Source organism: Pholcus phalangioides, unplaced genomic scaffold (genome assembly GCF_987345545.1).
Source record: "Pholcus phalangioides strain wild (caught in Gottingen) unplaced genomic scaffold, Ppha-v1.0 ptg000011l_1, whole genome shotgun sequence".
Classification (NCBI taxonomy): Eukaryota; Metazoa; Arthropoda; class Arachnida; order Araneae; family Pholcidae; genus Pholcus; species Pholcus phalangioides.
In genome coordinates, this window is record NW_028301604.1 from 5,065,455 (window position 1) to 5,086,481 (window position 21,027).

The following is a 21,027-nucleotide window of genomic DNA, read 5'->3' on the forward strand; positions in this document are numbered from 1 at the left end:
AATTCGATCTTTTAGCAAAAGCATATACAAAAACGACGTATTTCAAGTCTAGGCGAGTGAAAATTAAACGGCACTTTATATTCAGAAACACTTTGAATAAATAAACAGGTTTCTTTTCAAATGTAAAGAAGACGAAACCCAGAGAATTTCCCGAAAATGTTCAAAATTCTAAGTGTAAGTAAAAGAGTATGAATTCAGTACACATGAATGCATACAAAAAAAAAAAAAAAAAAAAAAAAAAAAAAAAAAAAAAACGAAAAAAACACAACAACAACAGAAGCCGTTAACCTTTTCACGAAAGTTTTCTATTCAAAAACTGTCAATGATACGTTGGTTTTACAGTACTTTCGAAGTATTTCAGAGAGAAGCATACCTTTTTTTCTGAAATACTTTGTACTTTCATTAGTATAGTTTCCGAAACTTATTTTTCGAATAGAGTCAGGTAATTATATTGCATTTGTTTGCTGATGGGTCTTATGATGGGAATTTTTCTCATTGTTGAGATGTCATTAGGACGTTGCAAGATAACAAGCTAGTCTGAAGTATAAGCTTTTGTGAACGGTACAAAAGGGGTCTCAAGTAGTATTTCCCGAACCGAAATCTCATTTGGACAAGAATCACTGCATTCAATTTCTAGCTTCAACGGACCAAAACAGGGAATACTTTCGAAATCTCCCGTCTCAGATTCCTTTAAGTAGATTGAAAACCTCCGAGAAAAGGAGAAGGAAATGGCTATCCTAAGGATTTCTTTTTCCATTACACATTCTGTAGATGCACATGTTGAAAGTTTTTCAAAGTTCGGTGATTTTTTTTACTAGCAGAGAAAAAGTTTTTTTTTTCTGCTCGTAGAAAAAGTGAATTCGTGTTAGATGATTTTCTTTGTCCGTAACCAGTTTTTTTTTTATAATTAGTCAGACTTCAGAGTTTCAAGTTTTGAAACTATGTTTCATGTATAGTAGTAGAATATGCAGTAGTTTCTAACAACAGTAGAGAAGTTCAAGAAATTGTAATTGAAACGATTTATGTATCAACTATAATTTCTTATTTTCTGAGCATTGTTTCGTTGTGCTCAAAAAAGAAAATAGAATGGTCGGTTTCATTCTTAAAAAAATGTCTCTTCGTGCTATCCTAGTGTCGCTTTTCCCGAGTTGGGTCGCCCCGACATAGAGCACGTCGTACGATTTTGGAGACCATATATTCAGAAGGACATAGACTTGGTCGAAAAGGTGAGAGGAGAGCTACGTGAGTCCCCTTGCTGGCACATGAAGCTTGAGATGTGGAGAGAAACTCGATTTTTTTAAACATGTTTAATTAGAAGAACATGTCTGCATTAGAAGACCGCAAGTGTCGGGGGGGGGGATATGAATGAAGTGTTTAATATTTTCAACAGGATAAGATGGACTAAGCATTATTAAAACACCGTCAATCCAGTGCTTCTAGTAAAAGACACCAGTATCTATTAGTAAGGGACAACTTCAAGTTGTAGAGTGGCAGTGAAGTTTTCTCTAACATGGTTGTGAATAAATGAAATACAGTAGTTTAGCCTCGGATGTCATGGATTTTACCACATTTGACACGTTTAAAGAGAAATAAAAATTCATATTGGGATAAATCTAGAAGCTATCCATACTTAGATGAAGACAACCATAATTTCTTATGGTCAATGTGTATTATATATTTCTCATGGTTTTTATTTTTTTTTATTTTGTTTTGCTAAATCTTTTAATTTTTATTTGACTCCATATTTTTATGGTCAGTTTTTGTTTTCTTCATCCACCTCGTTGGGCAGTTTGCCTGTTGTGGCCTTTACATTTGTATTCTATATAATTAAGTCTGAATTTGACAATTTTGTTATTTGTAGGTCCACGTGAAGCAACATGCAGACATTCTCTAAGAAACAAACATCGTCACATTTGAAGACAATAAAAATGCACATTCATTTTGCTAAATAACTTCAAGTAAACGCATCAAGCTTCGCTAGAATGCAAGGAAGCAATTTCCCTATAGTCAACGAGTCAAAAAATTAGAAGAGCAACTTCAATGCCTGAAGAGCAAATATTTATTTATACATCTATTGCTACAAAGTATACATGAATTTGATTCACGCATATAGCTGATAGAATTGAAGGCAATCTTCCATATGGCAGTTCAGTAGGCATTAAGCGTCATGTCTTTTGTAATGGTCACTTCAGCTGTGGGAGAGTGCAACGTGGACTATACTTCGAAGGATTTGACGGACCAACAAACAACGCAATCGAAGCCAGCACCTTTACTTCCGAGTCTAAGTATAAGTGAAACGGATCCTTGTGAGGACGACTATTCTAAAGATGAAGACGACAGAGATCAGTCGATGGAATTCAGGAAGTTATTACCACCGGTGTATAATAAAAATGCCTTCGCATTCGGAAGAATGCATTCGGAACCTGAAAGACCGCTTCCTTTAGTAGAATTCAAATCTCTCGAAGAACAAAATGGAGAAAACGGAGATAGAACAGCAGATTTCAATGGCAAAGAAGATGCATCTCAAGCTAATTATCGCTCTTGCCCGGAAATACGTCCCGAAATCCAGATTCAAACGGTTCAGTTGGCAGTGGAGAAAGCACAAAATGCAGGTGAGAAGTAAAATGATGCTATTTAACATTATACCGGGTGGTCCAGAAGATCTGACCCCTTTTGAAAAAAATACTTTAAAAAAGATAGAGACAAACGGCTGAAGCATTTGAAAGAAGGTTTCAGTTTTTTTTACTCCTTACAAAATTTACACACGACACCTTTAGTGGCGCAGAGGATGTCAAGCCTATATAACATGTCTTGCCGTTTTATTTGTAACATGGTTGTTACAAAAAATGGAAGTAAAAATAGAAGTAAAATAGATGGAAATAAAAAAAATTTAAACCTTTTCTCTTTCGCGAATGCTTTAAATCGTTTTTTTAACAGTTATTTTTTGTTCAAAACAGGTCAGGACTTCTAGCCCACCCAGAATTTTATGCAAGTATAGATATAAAAAAAATAAAATAAAAAATTCAATTGAAAACTGAATTCAATTGAAGAGTTTAGTGGCAAAATCCCACAACCGAAGTAAAATCATTAAATTATAAAAAAACAACAACAAAGTTTTCTTTTTACTTCCATGCTTTTCAACCATGTTACAAATATGTTACACACCCATGTTACAAATATCATGGCAATGAATGCTACATAGGCTTGACATCCTACACGTCACTAAAGGTATGCATGTATACATTTTGTAGTAAGTGAAAAAATAAAACTTCGAAACATTTTTTTTTCAAATGCTTCAAGCTTCTCTATCTTTAATATATAGCTTTTCGTAAATATTTTTTTCAAAAAGGGGTCAGGACTGCTGGATCACCCTGTATTTATTTATTTTTTCTGATTATGAAAAAAACTGTATCATATTGTACACTATCATTATCGCCTATCATCTCCCTCACGGGAGAAGAGGGCGATCGGCCCCTCGTTCAGTGAAAATTTTTTTATCATTGGCATAGGCGGAAGGGCGGGGAAGGACATTCGTCCCCCATGCCCCGTTCACTATAATCACCCTCGTTGATTCGGCCCTCTCCCCTCCGAGGAGCCCGCATCCCCTTATGTGCATGACAAAATTGATAAATTAATTTCAGCAAGAAATAATTCAGGAGTAAAGATAGCTAGTTACAATTGATCAGCGTCAATCGTCTCCCGACATAGAAGTGATCTGAGAGGAGAAAATGGGTTTAAGCATATGCTATAAGTAAACTTATGCATTTTAAAATATTTTTCTTGACTTCGTAACATTCTAGAATAAAATATTGATGAAAATTAGGGCTAGCAATCTATTAACATTTTTAATAGATTCTTAATCAAAATTTTTTAATCGATTAAACGAATTTTAATAGAATATTTTTCGCAACCATATGATTTTAACTGATTCTATAAAAATATGAGTTACTTAGCCCGGTCCGGCAAATACGATTCGCCATACGGGGGCTCCCGGTATAATTCGTCACTTATCCAAAATGTTATACGGGGTTTCTTGTATGTCCTAAGGCGGCCTTTATCCCATCAGCCGTTCGTCGTAATGGTTCCTGTTCAAAATTTCTCAAAATTTGTGTTTGGAAAACTCTCTGTACTAGCTTCAAGATAGTGTCGTAAAATAAAAATAAAAATCTTCATACGGTTCTCTAACTTCTAATTAGAAAGTTGTTACCCTGTCTCTCCTGAGGCCAAAAACCCCGATTTCATGTTTCAAAGTGCAATATTCGCTGAGATATTTGAATTCAAAACCGGAGAAAAATGCTCAAATTTTCACCTTTTTGTGAATTCAAATATCTCAGCGAATATTGCACGTAGAAACATGAATTTTTTGGTTGGTCTCTGGAGAGACAGGGCAAAAACTTTGTGATTGAAAGTTACAGGGCAGGAGGAACCAAATAAATATATAGATTTTTTTTCAACTCATAAGATAAAAGCCGCATCAGGAGTTACAGAACACCCTGTATGTAGGTACATAATTCAAGACATCAACTAATCGGTTTCGTTAAACAAATCAAGTTAAATTACAAACTGTTTACAAATTTTCATCACATTAATCGGGTCGATTAACTGAACTAAAATATTTATCCGCTATTAACAATCGACTCGATTAATCTATTAATGCAGTGTTTCCCAAAGTCAACAATATCGCCCCATAGTGGGCGATGGAATGGTTCAGGGGGACGATAGAAGCTACAAGTATAACATAGGATTCTATGTGTTTGCTGTAGTTGGTGGGGCGATGAGAGAGAGAAAAATTTCTGAAGAAGAGGGCGAGATGGAACAAAAATTTTGGGAAACTATGGATTAATCGGACCAGCCCTGATAAAAATCGCAAATTTTTTACCATTTCGTGCTGGAAAATCGCAACATTAAATAGCCATGATAAATAAACAACAGTGTTTTATGGAGATTTATCGATCATGATAATAATAAACAAGAAGGAAAGGGATGCAACACCCCAAGGTGGTATTACCCTAAAGTTCTAACGACATACAACTATTGTTTGTAGGAATTCTCGTATCGATAAGATGGCGAACTTCCGTTTCGGATTCCCCCAATCTAAAGAAATATCGTTAGAATGCAACCATCATTCGCGATTAAGTGTCAAAACACTCACATTATATCTACAAGGGAATGAATACTTTTTTTTAGATGTTTTGGATACCAATCCCAAGTGTTCAAAACGTATTATTTTTTAGCTATACTGCTTTCATCGTTTCCCATTTCCGAAAGCCATTTCTGTGGCACCATGTTTTTTCATCCTCCAATATGTGATGCGATAAAGTTTAGAAAAAAGATTAGAGTTTCTGGGTTTGAAAGAAACAAATTGGATTTATGGATGCTATTTGCTAAAATGCGTTCACTAAAATCAAGTTAGTTGGTTGCCAATTAAAGGGTTAGTTAAACCAACCCTTTAAATGGCAACCTTGAAATTTCCAGACGAGAAAAATTTCGAGTGGTTATATTAAGCAAATGTAGAACCCTGACTGCTATGGCATGACAAAAAAATATTGTCGATATTAAAAAGTATGGGAAGTTGCACTTCAGGGAACACACTGTATTATATGGCATCAATGGCGCGAAGATTTACAGGCGTCCCTCGCTTTACGCGATTAACTGGTTTCGCAAAATAGTCGCGTAAGACGAAATCGCATAAAGCGAGTTGAGTGTAATATGGGAAAGATAGGGATAACGGGGGTTGGTTTTCTCTCTTCAGAAAGACTAAAAAAATTTAACCCAACGGCCAATGAACTATTTTAATTATTCAATCTTATGAATAAATCCTGTGAATTCAGGCAATATGAATGAATTAAATTAATACTTTACCCGTCTTCACTGCTTTTGATTTATTCTAGTGAGTGTGGATGTTTTCTTTCCTAAAGAGCCTGGTATGAGAGGCTGACAACTCTCTTTAATGAAACAGTTGAGATTTGGCTGACAAGTAGCATTTTTTGTCTTCTTACAAAAACTTTAATAACAGAGCCAGAAAATTCCGCATATTTCTCACAAATATGAAATTCTAAATTCACTGTAACCACTTTTCTGGATTAATTCTTATGACATTGTCAATGTGTCAATTACAATGACATTGTCAATGTGTCAATTCTTATGACATTGTCAATGTGTCAATTCTTATGACATTGTCAATGTGTCAATTCTTATGACATTGTCAATGTGTCAATTACAATGACATTGTCAATGTGTCAATTACAATGACATTGTCAATGTGTCAATTACAATGACATTGTCAATGTGTCAATTACAATGACATTGTCAATGTGTCAATTACAATGACATTGTCAATGTGTCAATTACAATGACATTGTCATGTGTCAATGTTGCCGAATCTCAACTGTTTCATTACAAAGAGTTACCATCCTTTGAATGAAGATGATTTTCATAGCTTATAAAATTATAATGAAATAATATGTAATAATAATATAATAATAAATCACAATTAATATAAATATTCATCACATATTTTTCATGTTCAACGGATCATTTGTGAAATCAATTTCAATTTACAGTATAATTTGCAATAGCCCTTCATTTTTTCTACATAGGCGATTTTTCTCAAAATGGCTATTTTATCGGTGACAATATTGATTGCTCTTATTTTTCCTGTATTTAGGATCTGAATTTCCGGTATTTTTCATGTTTGTGCACCGTTTCAAAGAATTTTCGAATGACTAGACATAAACCGTAAAATAGATGAGAAAAACCATGTATCTCAAGCTGCCTGAAAATACTGATAAACTTGATAACGCCAATCTCATCATCCAAGTTATAAAAATTCTGATCAACCATTCCCGATAGACAAACTCAGTAGAAGTAGAATAAAATTTACAGTATTCAGAATTTCTTCACCCATTCGAAATAATGTAATTTTCTACGTAAAATCAGTGTATTTTATACTTTAAAAATACATATGAATTCCGTAGGTCGGAATATTGAACCCCCTGCTTATCATCCGCAGTCTCCATCTGAGAGGATGAAACAGAATAATTTAAAATTAATTCGAAAAAATGATTTTTCAAAGATGTTCATTTGACGTATTGACGAGAATAAAAAAATTGACATTTTCTCTCAGAAAAACATGACCCCCCCTAATTCACCAATATTTCAGTATTGGTAATAAAATTTGTATATTCGGGTTATATACACCAGAAACTATTGCAGTCAGATATAGTTGTGAAAATGAAACAGAAAAGGAAAAAAAAAACAATCAAGAACACGTGAGAATTTTACTCGGCAAATATGATTTATTTTATATAAATAAATGAATACACAACATAAAACAATGATCAATATTTGTTTTGTATCGAAGGGGAGTTATTTGTTTTTCTATACTTGTATTTTTGAATCGAAAAAATAGCGTTTGTTTAACCAAAGGCTCGATGAAAAAATGATTGCTGAATGGTTTGGATAAGAAAGTGAAAGCTCCTTTATTTTTTTATTTTTCAGTGCTCTTTATTAAATGAACATGTGCTTTGTTCTACTTTGTTTTCGTTCTTTTGTTTTTAACCCGTGTCATTTTCTCTCTCGGTTGTGTTGTTCGTCGTTTTATTATTCTTTTTGCTTGCAGTTCCCGAACGAAGACTTCTTCGGCAGCCTCCAGTAGGGGGCGGTTGGGCATCATCGGTAGCGCCCTCTTCAGCGCAGCCTGGCATCGCGTCGATGTTGGGAAGCAGCCGACCTGCCAGAAACCACTTGTGGCCGCCTCACGCGAGGCTGGGCCTGAGCTCCCGCCTCGAGCACAGCTTCTTGACGAAAACAGTATCTAGAGAAAGCGTGCGAGGAGCGTCTTTGGGGGCCGGGGAGACGCAGCCGCTTGTGTCCACCACAACCTCCCCTACCTCCAGCCACCCAACCCCTCAACAATACCAGCAGTACCAGCACCAACATCGGTACAGCTACGACCTACCTCTAGCCGCCTCGCTCCGACAGCTGTACCGGCTAGAGCGGGAGAACGAATTTGCCGAGATCGCCGCTGACTCCATGCGGGTCAATGGGGCCATCCGACAGTTCAAACAGCTGCGGAAGCCTACCTCCACTATCCACTCGTCGACCCTATCTATCCCTGCATCCATGAAAGGGCAGCAGCAGCACCAAAACTCCACGGACAGTGAGACGAACCCCGCTGGGGTCGCCCTCGTTGGTGTCACCCCTGAACAGCCCCCCAGACATTTAGGACCTGACGACAAGAAGAAGTCGACGTCCGGCTTTCATAAACCGAGCGTTGGTTACCGGCTGGGCCGACGGAAAGCCTTGTTCGAGAAACGAAAACGCATTAGTGACTATGCCTTAGTTATGGCAATGTTTGGAATTGTGGTGATGGTTATTGAAAACGAACTATCCGCTGCCTTTGTGTATAACAAGGTAAGACTCATTTTTACAAATTTATGTCACACAACAACGATTCTAATACATTTTCCTTACTAATTTATAATAATTTGGATGATCTTCATAGTTTCTATACCCATTATTCATACAAATAATTTCACTCCACGGTTTAATATTCCTATATACAGCGAAACCCCTTCTTTACGGTCACCACTCTTTTACGGACGAATATTTTAGTTTCACCGGTGTCGGCAGAAGAAGTGATTACCCTCTCAACCGACGAGAAAATTTTTTATTATCCTGAATTACAACCAGGCCTATCTCAAAAGCATAGTGGACCTCGGACAAAGTGATTTTTCTAAGACCCCATACCTGACTAGAAATGCCTGCCTACCGATTTACACATTTATTATGGAAAATTTCAACCAGATCTTGTTTTCATGAGGGCCCCCTCTGCACTGGAGGCCTTCGGAGGAAAGTGGGTCCATGCGTTAAGACGGCATTGATCCCAATACCTTTCAAATACACTTGAACATCATTCAAGTAACATTTAGTAAAATCAGTTAAAAAAAAAATATATTCTTCTAACTGTAATTCATACCTAAATAACCTTATAGGAAAAAATATATTTTTTTATAAAAATGAAAAACACACACGAGTTACATAGCTCATTTCTCATATATTGTCACTTATTTGAAGAGCTAGTTTAAGTAATTTTATCGTCTGTGCATTATATATCAGGGGCACTCAAGAGCTTCCACAATCATACCCCATGCAGTTACATAAATAATCCGCAAATCCTATTTAAAATAATGGAAAAAGACGTTGAAAAATATTTGACTGTGATTTTTGATATTTCCTTTGCTGTTTGAATTTCATGAGCTCATACAGGTTACCGGGTCATCTCATGCGAACGGGGCAAAACAAATCGTTTAAATTTTTTGTTAAAAAAACAAAAAAAAAGCTTTGTGAAATAAGTCTGAGTTGAATCTTATGTGTGGGACAAGGCTTTATCACACAACAAGTTTTGATAGGATAGCCCGTTAGATTTACACGTAAATGTAATTGAGTGATTATATTATAGTTATGCATGTGTAATTATCTATATATAACTGGTTATATTATTTCGAAATGACTTTTCTCTTATAAATTTATTCTAATAACCAGACCCAAAAAGTACACACACAATTTTTAGTACAAAATAGCTCATCATAGTGATGGATAACAATCAGAGTATGTAGCTATACAAACTCGTTTGCATTATTTTTTAGAAATGGACTTTAAGAGTTTTTAATTTCAGTCTAACTATCACTACATTGCGAGAATTTAACGATTTCAATAGTCAGCTTTTTAAATTTGTTTTCATCGAAACTTAACTTTATTGCAAAATTTTAGTGATAATTATCGCATGGAATCTAAATTTTGCGAACGTGATAACCATTCTATATAGACTAAATTCTACATTTATAAAGTTTTTCAGAGACTTTTTGGTAAATTTTGGAAAATTGTATAATACATGAACTTGATATTTAAACTGATTGTAAAAAGTATTAACATCGTCGTACACAATGCAAGTGACTTCAAAATGTCTTGAAAGCTACGTCACAAAAAAATCACCGTAGGAAAATTTAATTTCACCAACCAAGTGTAGCACTAATTTTTACAAAATATAAAAATTAATTAATTTTTTGATGGTACTAGACTCTATTTCGGCATCATTTTGCAATTGTCTTTTTTAAATTTCACTGTTTTATTCCAACGCAGTCTAAAACATATCTATGCTATTTGGATTATTCTCTGAAGGGGTATTATAAATGTATTTTAGAAAGGGGACCATAAAAATAACGAGAGGGAAGTCAAATTTTGTGATGAAAAGTTACATGGCGTTGAATTTCTGTAGTACGCATATACGCACAATCAGGCTTAAAAAAATATACGTAAAGATAAAAACTCTAAAAAAAAGACTTTTTTCCAGGATTTATTCTTAATAAAAAAAATTCCCTACACGCATAGTTACTACGTTTATTTCTCATTCCGTTGTTATTGCATTTGTTGAAGGATTTTTCTTTGTCTTTTATATAATTAACTTTTTACAATGAAACTTCTCGAGACTCTAAAATAAAAATACACTTTCGATTTTTTTTGAAAAATTCATTTTCAAAGAAATATGCCTCATTTTATTAGACATTGTACTTTCACCGATTTACATAATATACTTAGTTCAAATTAAAACTAAATACGTAATCATATTTAGTTTTTAACGAAAACTCCGTCTTGATATAAATAAAAAAAACTTCATTTATATTCAAGGAAAAAATTGTATTGATTATGATATTTTTTTTTAAAATGTTTTATTAAATACGTTCATTTACCGTGTATTATTTTGCAACGAATATTTTGAATAAGGATAATTTATAAAATATTTATGTAACGAATAATTAATGGTTTGATAAAAAAAATGTATTCTTTTACTTTGGACTGAAGTGTAAATATTTAATACTTTCAACAATGGGGATTGAAAAAAACAATCTATTACGAGATATAAATAACGTCTTTTCCAAGAAATATTTAAGTTTTCAAGTAAAAATTCTGCGATTCTTCTTTGATAAAAACAGGAATTCTCTAATGTTGATACAAATCATAAAAATTGAAGTCTATTGGAATTATTTTCCGAGAAATGTTAATAAATTTAAAAACAAAATATTGGCAATTATATATTTCCCGTAAAACTAGATAATTAGTAAATTTAGTTTTGGTGTGTTTGTGAATTATTTATAAATATAGAATATAAATTTATACCTGGTATTGTACAACATCTGAAGAAATCTTTTCGGAAAGAGATTGGAACATATATAATCATGTTCTTATGAGTGGTAACATTTTATTTCCTAACGATGTTAGAAGCACAGAAAATGCATTTCTACCAGTTATTTTTGTCTATCAGTTTTTTTTTTGCTGATTATAGTAGCCCTGGGGAAAAACTTAATGAGTACTTGACCAACGTACGGCAGTATCATGTTATTGATAACAAAATACCGTAGTACTTTTCTAACAGGATTTCTAATTTTTTTTTGGTTTTTGGAACATCCACTGGGATTATTGCGTACTATTTGCTCATTAGAGCAAAGGAAATAGATTTTCCTAATAGATAAGTTCGAGACATTTATTTTTTCCTTAACCTTGTACCTATTCGAATGTATGATACAAAACGTTTATTTAGAAAAATCAGGGAGAAACGAAGTTCTCTTTGAGCAAGACGAACGTTGTATTGTAATTTAATCAGAATCACCCTATTTCGCACGTAAAGGGGATGCATGTAGCGGTGGTTTCAAGAGGATTTTATTAATTAGCGAATTGTTAGCCGATAGCCGTGAGCTTATTTTCATTCAATGGCGTACTATTTTCATTCGAATTAGTATCTTTTTTTTTTGGAGAACATTTTATGGACGAGTCGCTACAATTTTTCATTTTAATGCAATAATAAGTAGTGGTTACGAAGAAATAAACCAAAAGAAGTGGATAATTAATCCTTTTGCAATTTCTTGGAATGGAAACAGTGGGAAGAAATCTGAAATAATGTATCAAAATCTATTTCTATCGCAAATATCCATTTATTCTCTAAGGAATTCTCTTAGCATCAGAGTTGTCTTTGCTTACGTATCTTCTAATAACCACTCATGGGAAAAATTACTGAATATTTTTGTTTTTTTCTTTTTCAAATCGTTGGTATGATTAGTTGATAATTCCCTAACAAAGACAGTGCAATTGACAAAAACTGATACTCTCACTAGTTTTTAATGAAATCTAGTGATCTTTTAAGTCGACAATCTTAAATCTTTTCAGAATTGTAGATCTTTTTAAAAGTGATCTAAAATTCATTAAATGAAGATATTTCTAAAAAATTAGATCACTGAGTTCACATAAAGCTGAGATTTGGATTTTTATCTCGTAATTATAAAATTTCCGTTGCGCTTTGGTAAATTATCCCGGTACATGCATTACATGAAATTCTAGTTGTTTATTCCGAACGTAGTATTTTGTATTTTAACATCGTATTTCATTTTTTTCAAACATCGTATTTCATTTTGTTCAAACATCGTATTTCATTTTGTTCAAACATCGTATTTCATTTTGTTCAAACATCGTATTTCATTTTGTTCAAACATCGTATTTCATTTTGTTCAAACATCGTATTTCATTTTGTTCAAACATCGTATTTCATTTTGTTCAAACATCGTATTTCATTTTGTTCAAACATCGTATTTCATTTTGTTCAAACATCGTAACATCATTTTGTTTAAACATCATGTTTTAAACATCCTATTTCATTTTCTTGTATAAAGAAAAACAGCATAGTAATTTTACAATCATTTCCATTTATGTGACTTTTAACGAGGACCAAATGCTCTGGATCTATATATAGGATTGTAAAACTTTGATCATCAATTAAAATAATGCAAATTATGATTGCATTTAAATTATGCAAACTTTAATTGCTAGTGCTATGATAGCTTAAAGTGCTATGCAAATTGTTATGCTTTCGAAATTATGAAAATTTTAACCCATTTTGATTGTTTAATTTATGAGATATAAAGGTTGATTTTTTTCTTTAGTGCGAGAGGAACTTCTGAGTCTTTTTACATGTTTCTGAATTTTTTTTCTAAATATACATACATCGATTCGGGGTTTGTGATATCTTTAAAAAAAAAACCAGCTAGTGACAATGGCTTCAAAAAGATTTAAGTACATTAACTCACCTACGACCTACCACCAAATTGCCTCTTGAAAAACTCTTGAACAGCCAAAAAAAAAAGTCATAAAGCATGGAAGAGTGCTTTAAGTGGATAATAGAAAAAGAGATACAAAAATACTTATACAAGTGATCAAAGAGTGAACGGTCCCATAATTTTTTTTAACTCATATGAGAGGAAGTAAAATCAGTTAGCTTAAAGTGAAAAACAAAAAATAGATAGCTGCGAAAAAATGGCAGAAAAAAAATGAACGTTTTCTATAAATTTAATTTTTTGCAAAAATGTACTCAAATACGCAGTTTAGGGTTTATTTTCAACAAGTGCATTTAAAGATTGAATGGAAATACCAATAAAATAGGTGTTAAAATGAGTATTTTCCTATGGAATTTTCGCAACACATGCGTTGAAGGATAGTGAAGTTATAGTGATTCTAAGTTCACATACTAGGTTTCCCAATTCATACTGTTCTACTCCTATATATTTCAAGTTAATCAACTAATGTAAAAACTTCAAACAATGTCTTGAACAATGGGATCTTTCGAGCATTTAAATTATTATTTGATTGGAGAAAGACATGTGGTCTATTAAAGGAAGTAGATCAAATAAATTTCTAATATACTGAGAACATAGTGAGAATTAAATCTTTTTTTATAGGATACAATTAAAGACCTAATTATCTAATAATTTCCAATATGTAGGACATTTAAAGAAGGATTCAAGTCGATGGTCATGTAATTCTTGATCGTAAAACTTTGCTAAACGTTCAGGTCATCACCGCAGTATTCGTTTAAGGGCAAAAGTCAGTTCTGCTAGATTTATCCCCTCTGGTCTATAGGAGGTCATGAGAGACACTAGTTAGGAAATGAATTCACCCAGAAAAGAGATAAAATACTTCCTCCTATTAACATGCCATTTCTTTCATGGCCTTCAAAGTCTGCCTACGTTCCTCCCATTGGTATGAGCTGCTTTCGTGCTTTGTGAGTTGAACTATTTGATTTATCCGTAAAATTTTCCAGTGCCAATGAAAATCACGTTCGAACAATTTGGGGTTTTCCGAAAAGAATAGAGTCGACATTGTTCGGAATAAATGGATGAGCGGAATAGCATTTAAGCTAACTCAGTGGGAAAAGACCAGCTTCATCAGAACACGTGGCACCTTAATTCAATGGTTCTATTTGTTATTCCCGTATCGGGAAAGCAGACTGGGATGCATTGATTTAATTTTGCGCTCAATCAAGGATTAATAAAATGGAGCTATACTGTAGCACCTCGTTGTAATTATTTTCCCGATTGCGTTTGGTTGTTATTCCATTCCCTACATGTAATAATGACAAGTATTAACACGCAATTGCGTAATTTATGACAAAACGTCATTAATTCGAAGTAACGTTAACAGTATTCATACACCAGTCTTAAAATGCCTTTCTTGCTAGCAAATTTGGCAACATATTTAGAGGAAACGAGCTTACAGAATACCAAAAATATCTCATAATTTTTTACAATGCACAGTTGTTGTCTGGTATGAATAAAGCGAAAAATTTAGATTGAAGTCTCAAAACTGTGTATTTGCATTTGATATCTGACTCATATCAAGCATACGATAAAGTTGCACACAATAAATTACTCCTCGAACTCTCTAATCTTTGAATGTTCAACTACTCAAGTGAAAGATGAACTTCCACATCTCTGAATGTCAACTCATGTTCGGTCCTCTGCACCATTATTGTTTTTAATCTATATTAACGATCTTCCAGAAGCCCTCAACTGCAATACTAGACTCTTTGTTGATGATTGTGTAATTTACCACACTATTAATAACGAGTCGGACTAAGAACTTCCTCAACTTCATCACCGATTGGTGCTCCTTATGGCAAATACCCCTTAATACATCAAAAACAATTTTTATGAGAGTTACTCGTAAAAAATTTCCCCCATAGAATCTTCTTACTTTATCAATAAACATAGTAGAATTAGGTTTATTCTAACTAGGTTATCAAGGAAACAGTTATTTTCCGGATATTATGCTGAGGTGAGCTCGGAAAGAAAAGTCATCACGTCTCCGCCGGGACTCGAACCCAGGCCTCTTGCATACCGGGCAAGCATGCTACCATCTACACCACTGGAGACACATGAATCTGCCTTCCTAATTTCACGCACTGTGTCGTGAGGCGCTGAAGTAGAGGCATTAGTAGCCTCTCTTAACTTCAGGAAATGGCCCCCGGGTGGGACGGTTTAGAGAGATATAGATGGCTTTTTTCTCAGCCAGAGATATCAAGGAAACAGTTATTTTCCGGATATTATGCTGAGGTGAGCTCGGAAAGAAAAGTCATCACGTCTCCGCCGGGACTCGAACCCAGGCCTCTTGCATACCGGAGCATCAGTCAAGATAAATAATAATAATTAAAATTTAGGAAACAGTTTCACAAATGATGATAAAATTTTAGTAATTGATAGCTATTATCCTATGTGAATATTAATGATTAAGTTGCAATTTGTAGTCATTTTACGGATCCAGGATAGCTTAATTGGATTATTCGAATTTTGGATAATTCTAACTTTTTCCCAGTGACTTTGGATTTTGAATTAACCAAATTCGACTGTATAACCCGAATTATCCAATACAAATATTTCGGTGTCATTATTTCCGCTGACCTCTGTTGGAATGTTCATGTCAATTATATATTTTCCATAAACGTCTCCAAAAGCTATTTTCCCTACTCCGCAATCTTAAACCTTTAACTCGCGACGTCCGACTTCTCTGTCACCAAACTTACATCCTTCCCGTACTCTGTGTTTTGCATTAGAAATCTGGGACCATCACACTTTCTCTAATATTGATAAGTTATAATCTATCCAAACTAAATCTACCCGTTTCATTTCCCACTGTAGGTCATTATCTGCTTCTATTTCCGAACTTAAACGCGAACTTAACCCTCAAACCCTCTCTACTCATATAGAATTACCCCCCCCCCGTTTAATTATGATCTTTAAAATTCTTCATGGTCATTTTTCTATTGATACATCTAGCATTTTATCTAAATCATCCTATTTCTCGAACACAACTAATAATTCTCAAAAATTAAACGCATTTTTCGCTTCTACTGACTGTTTTCAATATAGTTTCTTCTCCCGTACCATAGTTGATTCTTTTTGATTGGAAAAAGCCCCCCTTCACCGTTGTGTTTATTCCCCACGACAGTTTATTTCATTCATAATTTAAAAACACATCTGTATCATATCTACCCTAAGCATCCTCTTGTATAGGCGTCGGCCTACAGTACTGTTTAAATAAATAAATGAATAAATATCTGCATTTGACGCCCCTTAGGCGGGATTACACTATAAAAGTTTTATAATAGTTCATTTATAAAACTTGAAAAATGCAGCCAATAGGGTCATCGGTTGCATTTTCTAGAAAGTAACCAATAACCTTATTATTTGGATTTTTGAAGTTTCGTAAAAGGACTTTTATTAAACTTTTATAGTGTAATCCCGGTCTTATAGTCAAAAGTATATTTTTCTCCCATTGTCAGCAAAAACCATTACTAAAGTCTTCAGAGAATCTAGCTATAGGCTAATGATCTTCACAAATCCGTAATGACTAGATCTTAGCTTATCACACATACACAAACACGGTAATTACGAAAATAAGGAATTGCAAGTTTAAAAATTTCTATCATATAATTCGTCAAAGGAAGGGGAATATTTTAACCATTAAAATAACGGTCTTTTCCCTCTGACGCATTGGAAAGGAAACGTTGTTATTTAAATACATGTACTAGCTATAACTATCATGCAACTAATTAAAAATTTCGGTAAACGTTAAGCTTTAGTTACTCAAGTGATTATAATATACATATTACTACTCTCTTTTACCATTCACTCTCTTTTTTATATTTATTATCTTCACTTCAAATATTTTCTAATATAAGAATTAATACGAATACTTTACGAAGAAAGTAATTAGTATCTCTCTTTGGAAAAAATAATTGAGATTATCATTCACGGGGGACTTCATTTGAAACTGTTGAAAAATTTAAAATGTGAAATAAGCTGAATATTAATTGATAGTATGATATTTTTTTGTGTTTTTGAGTTATTTTGATAATTTATGGAGAACACGTATTTACAATCGATAGTTAATAACACAACAACAAGTTTTGACAGTTTCCGTTTCCGAAATTAAATGAGTCATTTCTCACATAATTTTTTGTACTGTACATGAACTTGACCACTAAAAAGCTGGATTGACTACGGTTTTATCTGAAATTTCACGTCTATCACAAAAGGTCGTTAAAATCGAATAGAATGCTCGGTTTCATTTTCAAAAATGTCTCCTCGCGTTTTCTCCTAGAGTCAATTTTCCGCTTTTCCGTGGCTTAGTTCGCCCTGGACTGGAGTAAGCTGTAAGGTTTTAGAGACAATACCTACAGAAGAACATAAACTTGGTTGAAGGGGGTGCACAGAAGAGCTACGCGTGTCTTTGTTGGCATACGGGGCTTTAGTTATGACGAGAGACTTCATTTTCTGAATATTTTTATATTGGAAAAGCGCAGTTTTCGGAGGGAATATGATCGAGGTGTTCAAACTTTTCAACAGGAGGGATAGGATAGACCATGAGTTATTAATAAGCCGTCAATTGACTGCTTTGACAAGGGGACACCAGTATCTATTGGTAAGCGACAATTCTAGGTTGTGATGTCGCAGGGAATTTTTCTCTAACAAGGCTATTAATAAATGGAATATATAGCATACCTTCGGGGGTAATAAATTCTAACACAATTGATATGTTTAAAAAGAAATACGATAAAAATGTTGGGGTAAATCTAGAAGACAATCGTAAATATTTTTTATGTGTGGGCATGTATTATATTTTATCATGTATATACAGGGTGCATAGGAAACAGGGAGCATGACATTTCACTGACAAACCGTTGATCGTAGAGGTATGCTTCCAGTTAGAAAAAGTTTCCGAATAACGTGTAGCACTCAGATATGTCATTCATATTTCAAGGGGTTGTATAGTTACTAAAATAAGAAAATTAACTTTTTATACAGTCCTCGTGTACCCCGAAACCCAATTAGAAAGTTGTTGCTCTGTCTCTCCTGATGCCAACAAAAAAATTCCATGTTTTCTGAGACATTCGAATTCGATAAACGGAGGAAAGTTGGGGAAAAACTGCGTTAAATGTGGTTAAAACGGTTTTTCCGCAGTTAGAGCTGTTTTTTTTTCCAAAAGTTTCTCCGTTTTTCGAATTCGCACTTAGAAACATGGACTTTCTTTTATTGACATCAGGAAAGATTGGCCAACAACTTTCTAATTGGGTTTTAGGAGATACCGGGACTGTATAATTTTTTTTAAAATTTTAATAACTATACACCCTCTTGAAACATGAATGACATGTCTGCGTACTACACGTTATTTGAATACTTTTTCTAATTGGAAGTATGCCTCTATGATCAACGGTTCGCCAGTAAAATGCCAAAACTCATATTTTTGCTATATATGCACCCTCTATAGTTTCTAGTTATTATAATTGCATTTTTAATTAGGTTGCTGTATTTTAGAAATATATGACATCCTACATTTTAGAAATATATTTGTTATGGAGATCTTTTTATCAGCCACCTGGTTGGGCATTTTGCCTGTTGTGGCCATGTATTTGTATTTTTATTACAATACAATACATCGAAACGTAACATAGGTGTATGAAAGAAGAATAAATGTACAGAAAAAACAACACAAATATATAAAAACACCAATGTATAGAAGAACAACATATTGATATACTACATAAAAACACAAACAAAGCCCATGCAAAAACAAATGCAATAGAGCACAATAGTATTTATTATTTAGAATATTTATTTATTATTAGTATTTATCGGCATCTGACACGTTATTTCACCCTGGATTACGTTTGTACTGGAGCATCTCTCGCAATTGCCCAACAATAATCAGCCAGCATCGAGGTTGTCCTTTTTTCCTGGTAACGCTGTTTTATATGGTCCTTACTACTTTTTCACCAAATAATACCACCCTTAAAGCATTTTTTAACTGTTAAAATGGTAATATCTAGAAAACGGGAGCAAACGAAACTTTTTCACGGTGATATTCGTATTAAGCAGGTCAAAATCATTCGAAATTTTATATTTTCATGTCGGACACAATTGCCAGCGTAATTGCAGATGGAACGTATAATATATAGGAAGTGTTTTATACTTATAAAAGTTTACCTGATAATTCCCACGTAACTGCTATTGGGTTCTATAGTGTTATCAGTGTTATTGCCTTCGTAGCGCTTGTCTCATTTGTAGCACATTGAGTGAAGAATAACTCCATCTCTACATTTTTGTTGGTGCGTTTCTTCTTCCTTCTCCATCTTGGACTCTACCCAGAGATTTTTCTCCTCGTTTTCCGATGCTTTATTCTTGTTTTTTTTATTATTTTTAAGATATTTTGGTTGTTTATTTCTTTAAATGCTATGCATAATCTTTGGTCGGGTGACCGGGAAGTTAGCGTTTTAAAGCAGGCATGTATAGATGCGCTCTTTTAGACAGAACTTAAAGAATGCCGAATAATGCCATGTTTCAATTTTCTAATTTGTTTTTCGCATTTTACTTAGTTTTGCGCTATTGACACACTTCGTACTTGGCAACCATCCTGTTTTTCGTTTTCCCTCCCTGTTCAGTTGCCAGTGATCCAGAAACAATGACCTCATAGCATAGACCTTGTCCTCATAATACTTTAGTTACTACATGCTTTTAATAACACTCTCGATTGTTAATTTAAATGAAGTGAAATTTTTGAAACGAAGGCTATTTATATATATATATGTTATATATATATTATATATATATATGTCATAGTACTTATGAACTTATGATACTGAATCATACATGAGTACTTATGAAACTGAAACGAATGAAGCCCTGAACAAAATAGTTTAGGGATTATTTTATTTAATATATACGATTTTATAAAGTCGACGGAAAAAATTCGATTGGACACGCACGTATATGTGTAGGAAGATTCTGTTTTCTTTGAGGTTTTTTTTTTTGCAGTCCACTTTGATTATTGAATTAATGAAGCTGAGGAGTTCAGTTTAGAGAGAGACTATACGCAATCGAGAGCGAATTACGTTTTGATTGGTTCATGACACATCTATTGATCAATAAATTCTATACGTTCACACAGCGTTTAAAAACTTATTGGGTTAAGTTGGAATGATTTTTTACGTTACAATGTGACAAAGTAGTTAAATTTCAACCGAAAAAATTCACTTCATCTTATTAAATAGTCTTTTAACCGTTGAGAGAATATTGAATGAGATGAAATTTTTTGATCGTAAATAAAATTAGGTAACAAACGCCGTATTACTGGTTCCTTTCAGGGTATTCTTATGGCAAGGAAATGCCAAACGCGTGTTTTCCCGCTCATGTTGTGGAACACAACTTTAAATCGTGTACAGGCCTGAAGTCATATGTAAGTCCAAAATCGTATGTAATCAATCTTCCAATTGAAAATTCTTTAGTATAAAAAATTACTTTGATAGGAGCTGATGGAATAACATTGTGAAATGTTCTTGAATTTTTTTTTCTACATGATAATATGTTCACCTAATGTTTCCCGATTTCTAATTTCAATGGTTCCTCAGAAATAATTGGAATGCAAGCGCACTTGCGTATACGCATTTCTGGATTCATACACAGATACAAAGGCCACAACAGGCAAATTGTCGAACGAAGAGGCTGAATAATTATGCCCAAAAAATATGGATGTCAAATATCACCAAGATACCCATTATAAAAGGATATATCACAAAATAAAATAAAATAATTATAGAAATATATGATACACTGTTCATAAAAAAAAGATTATAGTTGTCGTATTTAA

General features: G+C 33.6%; 1 protein-coding gene across 1 annotated transcript in view; it reads left to right on the forward strand.

Moving 5' to 3' along the window:
* Positions 1 to 2,275: 2,275 nt before the first annotated feature.
* The window catches only part of LOC149079972 (small conductance calcium-activated potassium channel protein 1-like), a 185,696-nt gene continuing 166,944 nt past the window's right edge, over positions 2,276 to 21,027 (forward strand). Inside the window, exons 1-2 of the mRNA XM_089238890.1 lie at positions 2,276 to 2,612; positions 7,622 to 8,415. Of these exons, the coding sequence (XP_089095016.1) occupies positions 2,351 to 2,612; positions 7,622 to 8,415 (1,056 nt within the window). The 5' untranslated portion in view covers positions 2,276 to 2,350. The remainder of the gene's footprint in view (positions 2,613 to 7,621; positions 8,416 to 21,027) is intronic.